The 5,987-nt window shown below is 36.6% G+C and overlaps 1 protein-coding gene across 13 annotated transcripts in view; it reads right to left on the bottom strand.

Moving 5' to 3' along the window:
* Positions 1-1,487: 1,487 nt before the first annotated feature.
* The window catches only part of LOC107557295 (transcription factor 7-like 2), a 51,564-nt gene continuing 47,064 nt past the window's right edge, over positions 1,488-5,987 (bottom strand). For 7 of the 13 annotated variants that reach the window (XM_016240667.1, XM_016240665.1, XM_016240673.1 and 4 more), the window contains 2 exons: positions 5,077-5,149; positions 1,488-1,785 (listed from right to left, as the gene is read on the bottom strand). In XM_016240667.1, the coding sequence (XP_016096153.1) occupies positions 1,554-1,785; positions 5,077-5,149 (305 nt within the window). In that variant the 3' untranslated portion in view covers positions 1,488-1,553. Of the gene's footprint in view, positions 1,809-5,076; positions 5,150-5,987 lie in introns of all 13 variants that reach the window. The other 6 variants (XM_016240674.1, XM_016240670.1, XM_016240669.1 and 3 more) reach the window with 3 other exon arrangements.

Consider the following 5,987-nt stretch of genomic DNA (forward strand, 5'->3'; position numbering starts at 1 on the left):
TACTTTTTTCAAGTAACTAGTAAAGTAATGCATTACTTTTAAATTAACAAAATATCCGAGTTACTTTTCTGAATAAGTAATGCAAGTTGCTTTTTCACTGACATCCCAATGTTCAGAGAAATGGGAAATGAGTACCTTTTATGGGTGCCAAAAATATAACTTTTGATTTTTTGTTGTTGTTAAACAAATAAGCAAGCCCAGCTCAGCTGACTAAAAGTAATGCAAAAGTAACGTAACGAAAAAAAAAAAAAAAAAACGAATGCAATTAGTTACGTTTAGGGAGTAACGCAATATTGTAATGCATTACTTTTAAAAGTAACTTTCCCCAACACTATCTGTCTGTCTGGGTGTATATATGTATGTATGAGAGTGTACACACACAGATATATGCATGTACTGTATATGTAGTGCTTATGCATGTGTGTTATATATATATCCAAGGAATGTTTTTTTCTTTTTTTCCTCTCTTTACATAAAAACATATAAAAGTTTAGTTATTTACGGCCTTTCGGTCTATAAAAGATGAAGTTTAACAACACTTATTTGATTGTACAAGAGTTATGGTGAGAACTGACACTGTTTTCAGTGATGTAAAGACATGGTCATGATCTCCACACAGTGGCTGAATCTCATGAAGAAACATCCAGCTCAAAAATACATTTTGCACAAAGAAAATCAAGTTATTCAGATTTTTGGGATTGTGATAACAGTTAAGCACATCTCCCTCAAAATTCACATTACTGTACTGCACAAAAAAGAAAAAAATTCCACTACTGTAATTGTGGCTAGACGGCTGCTACCAAACAAATAAAATCAGTATCAGCCAAATATATATTTTCACTGCATTTAGACGCACAGACTGTTTCATGAAACAGAGGTGGCATAAATGCATTTACACTGCAAAATAATGTTATGAGATTTATGTTTTATATATACATATATAATATAAATATGAAACTAACCTACCAGTCAGTGGCTGTAAGTGACAGTCTTGAGTCATTCATTCAAAAGATTCGTTCAAAAATGAGAAAACGAGTGAGTCATTGAATTGTTCGCTCAACAGATCAAAGACACTCAGAGAATTGCAACTACTGGTAATACTGGTGTCTAAAATGTAACTCGTTCAATATAAAATTCTTGTTTGCTGAATTGAATAAAATCAATATCACATTTGCAATCGTGCTGATATTTGGGAAAACAGCACTCTTGCTCGTGTAATGTTCCTTAACTGCTTAACTATCGGGATATAGAAGTGTAAATGTTGAACCCTGTATATGTGTGTGTGTGTGTGTGTGTGTATATATATATATTCCAAACTACAGTAGCAAAAATTATATTTTTTTCATTATTGGTAATGAATACAATATGCGTAATTGTCATTAAAATGAATGAAAACGGGAGGGGAAAAAAACATTCTTCATGAGATTCATCCACACGGAAATCTAATTCCATGACTTCCTAAAAGATGAGAGGATGCCCCATGTCCCGAGGAAACTGAAGTGAAGAGAACTTGAAGAACGTGAGATCAGTCTCCGCAGCGACCGAGCCGTCAGTCATTGTGGCTGCCTTACGGCGCTCTCTGTTTTAATTCTGCTGAAGTCGAGCGAGAGTCTGGGCGGGTGGGCGGAGCGTTTGGCGCTCTGTGGGAGGGGACTGCTGGTGGGGGAGGCGGGGTTTGGCGGGTGATTGACAGGTGAAGGGGAGGAGTCTATAGCACTTCCATCGGAAGAATGGGGGCTGGCGCAGCGTCCTCTTTGAAGGTAGCGAATGCACTTCTTTTTCCTCCTAGGAACAGTCAAGAGAGTTATCTGTGAATAAAGCGTGGATGTGAAACGTCACAAATATGAACTCTGGACAACAATGACAAAAAATAAAGAGCACACAAAACAAACAGTTATGCCAGAATATATAGTGTAAAATAAGTGCAAAAAACCAACGTGTGAAATAACTGAAAGCAGGAGTGCTTTATTCAACAGTTCTGACGGAAGTTTAAGCTTTTCCCAAAAAATCCTGACACTTAAATCTCCTGTGAAGTTTTATTCTCATGGTGAGTGAATGTTTTCATGCAGAAATCACGATTCTTCCGTAAGTTTTTGAACGAACTCAAAAGCATAGATCAGAGGAATTTCAAGCCAATCGCATTCAACATTTTAACAGTAAAATACATTCAAAATGCATTTCAATTCACGAACACAAGCAGGAACGGTATTTACAGTTGAGTGCGTAAGATTGTAGAATCTTCAAGATGTTAATAATTCAAAAATAATCAATTCTTTATGTGGACTATATATGGAGCTTCTGAAGGACAGTACTAAAAGATCTTTTATGTTTGTTTTCTGCAAGTGTTTTTTTTTTTACTTCAGAAACTTGTGCACTCAGCAATTCATACAAATACTGAACAGTCACATTTACAGTAACATGTTTTAAAATGAAACCGATCGCAAAATGTTTAAAACACGTTTTAGAACCCCTTGTGATCTGATGACAAAAAAATAATGTTAAATTCAGGTGTAAACAGGGTCATAGTAATGCCCTCACTATACCACCACGACCTGCAACACAGTATAGTGGGTTTTAAATGGCCTGGCACTTTAGTCACACTATGAACACTTACTATATACACATAAAAAAGAGACCAAGATCAGCACAGATTTAAACCCAACTAATGTCAGAGAGGGATAAAAACACACTGATACAATCATAATTGTGTATAAAACACTGAAGTTTGCATTTTGCTGAATCTATTTCAAGAAATCTAAAGCCTTTCCGATTCAGAGCTACAGAATGTGCCGCCTCAGCACTGATGGATTCGGATTAAACCTGCACCCAACATCAGAAATGACTTGCTCCGGCTAATGGAGCTATTAGGGAATCAGTACTGTGCCGCTGATAATTGTTCACAGTCGTTCGCCAAGGCTGGTGATAAAGTGAAGTAGGAAATGGAGGAATGGGGCCGTGCTTTGTGGCACGGCAGGGTAAAGTCAGCTTCTCATTGGTTATTGGCTGTGATCCGTTCCCTGGTTCATTTCCATGAGGTTGGGGGCGGGCTGGTTACGTACAACACTCTCTGCTATCAGTCACTGCCATCAGTGCAGCAGCTCAGAGCTGCTGATAAGGTAAAATGGGACACACACAGGGGCGTCATGCACTTTTTTTAAGGACACCAGCTGAGGGCTCACTTTTTTGCCTAGGCGAGATAAGACATGACCAAAGAATAAAACAAAATAAACTGCTAACTTTTTAACAGTTTAGTAGACAGTTCTCAATTTAAACACTTTTGCTTTAGTTTTGAACAGAGGTGTCAGACAGTGGGTAATAGTGGAACTGAGTAACATGGGCCCATGGATGTTAAGGGGGGGGGGGGGGGGGGGAAATACCGGCAACCGTTTGGTTCCCCACAGTCTTCAAAATATCTTCTGTGTTCAATATCTTCTTTTCCCCATACTATGAAAGTCAATGGCTACCGCAACTGTTTGGTTACCAACATACTTCAAAACATCTTCTTTTGTGTTCAGCTGAAAGAAGAAAGAAACTCATACAACAACATGCGGGTGAGTCAACGATGACAGGATTGTCATTTTTGGGTGCACTGTCTCTTTAAGTAGAGATTTTTCATGTATCTGTATTTTTATTTTGTGAAACTTTTACTTGTTTCGCTACAAAGCATAATATTGTTCTTTTCATAAAAACATATGTTGAACTGAAGAAATCGGCACCTGAGACGCGACAGTGATTTCTGATTTGTGAACAAGCGAATTCTTTCTAATGAATCTGTTGAATTGGTTCAGGAATCACACTGAAAGATTCATTCGTGAATCGACTCACTGATTCAATGATCCGACCAAGAACTGGTATGGTCTGAGCTTGAGCGTGTGCGTGAATGATTTGCTTACTGTAATGAAAATCATGTTTAGCTCATGAAGCAGTTATTTGTGAAGTAAATCTGCGAGATTGAAACACTTAAATGTGGACAGCATGTCTGCATTTGTATGTCGGCATCTGTTTGGCGTTTTTAGGTAAAACGATGCAAATTAATGTTCACGCATCTTCCCCCGCTGCTGTAACAGTTTCAATGATAAAAATAGTATGTTTGCATAACGTTCATCTTAAAATATTAATGCATTTTGCTCCATGTGACATCCATATATTGTATTTATATAATATTTGCAGCCACATATTTACAAAAATTTAGTTTTTCATTATTTTAAACATACCACATGGTGTATTACACATTTTAATTGAATCATTAACTTAAATTGACATTTTGGTATATTAAAGTTTTGTTATACATTTTATATATTAATGTTTTGATACTGTATATTAAGTTTTAGTAATAAAATAAAAAGCTTATCTGTAGATCACACATACACATTAAAGAGCCGCAGTATTTGGGGGGGAAAAATCTAAATGTGATTTTTCTGAGAAAAATGTTTTAATTGTGATTTAAAATGTGATTAAAAAAATTCCAGGTTTAATGTGCTTGTTTGGAACGCTGCACAATTTGGCCAACATTTTATGATTATACCAATATGCCTATAAAATAATAATAATAACTGCTATTATTATATAACAACAACAAACATATTAATTACTATTATTAGTAAATACTGTATTTTATAATATTTCAGTGTAAAATAAAAAATAATATTTAAGATTAATAATATAACAATAATTTTATTTAAATTATAAATGTAAAATTACAAAACTAATATTTATAGCTGTCTTATTGCATCATTCTTCAAATGTTAAACTGTCAAACTTAGAGCATGAATTAAATCACAGCCTTCCTGACTTGATAATCACACTGAGCCGTATTTCAGTTTTATTTCATTTAATCATGCAGCACTAGTCTGCACTAATCTTTCTGACTGACTAGTGTTGGCTAGAATAAATAATAATCGATCAGTACTTTTTCCAGCCCTCTGCAAAAGTTACGTCTGGCTCAAACAGAACTATGAGTCAAAGCATGGACCAAAACCTTGCTGAAAGTCAAATGAAGCAGTAAGGGAAGTGTTTGATTAAAGCAGAGCAGTTGTGTTGGAGCTGAACACGTGTGTTAGTGGCAGTCGTACACACCTGCAGGGGCCACACCAGTCCGTTTGTTGGTTGAGGCCGAAGCGAGCGCGGCATTTCTTTGGCGAGCCGGGGTCTGAGCGAAAGGCAGCATGCGTGCAGAGAAAGAGACAGCGGCAGAGAGAGAAGAAGAAGAAGGAGGCGAGAGGAGATGAAGGGGAAAGAGGTTAACCGTCCAGACAGCAGGAGAAAGAGAAAAGCTATCACCGTCAAGACAATCAGCGCTCCCTCGTAAACCAAGCCCACTGCCAATAAACAGAGCTACGTAATATCATCTTAGCTAGTCCATGCATACTGCATACTACAATGTAAAAAAATACAACAGATATGGAAGCTTGTTTCCGCCACTGAACAAAAAATAAAAAAGCTAACTTTTTAAGCTCACAATTTTGACACTTTTTCTTACAGTTGCGAGTTTACTTCTCACTTTTTTTTCCCGGAATTGCATGATGTAAACTCGCAATTGTGAGTTATAAAGTCAGAATTGTGAGATATAAATTCGCAATTGTAAGAAAGCTTTTTTTATCAGAATTGGACTGAGGAAAAAAAGCCAGAATTGCGAGATATGAACTCGGAATTCTGAGGGAAAAAAAGTTAGAATTGTGAGATATAAACTCGGAATTCTGAGGGAAAAAAAGTCAGAATTGCGAGATATGAACTCGGAATTTGAGGAAAAAAGTCAGAATTGCGAGATGTAAACTCGGAATTCTGAGGGGAAAAAAGTCAGAATTGCGAGATATGAACTCGGAATTTGAGGAAAAAAAGTCAGAATTGCGAGATATAAACTCGGAATTCTGAGGGAAAAAAAGTCAGAATTGCGAGATATGAACTCGGAATTCTGAGGGGAAAAAAGTCAGAATTGCGAGATATGAACTCGGAATTCTGAGGGAAAAAAAGTCAGAATTGCGAGATAT

Source organism: Sinocyclocheilus grahami, unplaced genomic scaffold (genome assembly GCF_001515645.1).
Source record: "Sinocyclocheilus grahami isolate Dianchi unplaced genomic scaffold, SAMN03320097.WGS_v1.1 scaffold597.1, whole genome shotgun sequence".
NCBI lineage: Eukaryota > Metazoa > Chordata > Actinopteri > Cypriniformes > Cyprinidae > Sinocyclocheilus > Sinocyclocheilus grahami.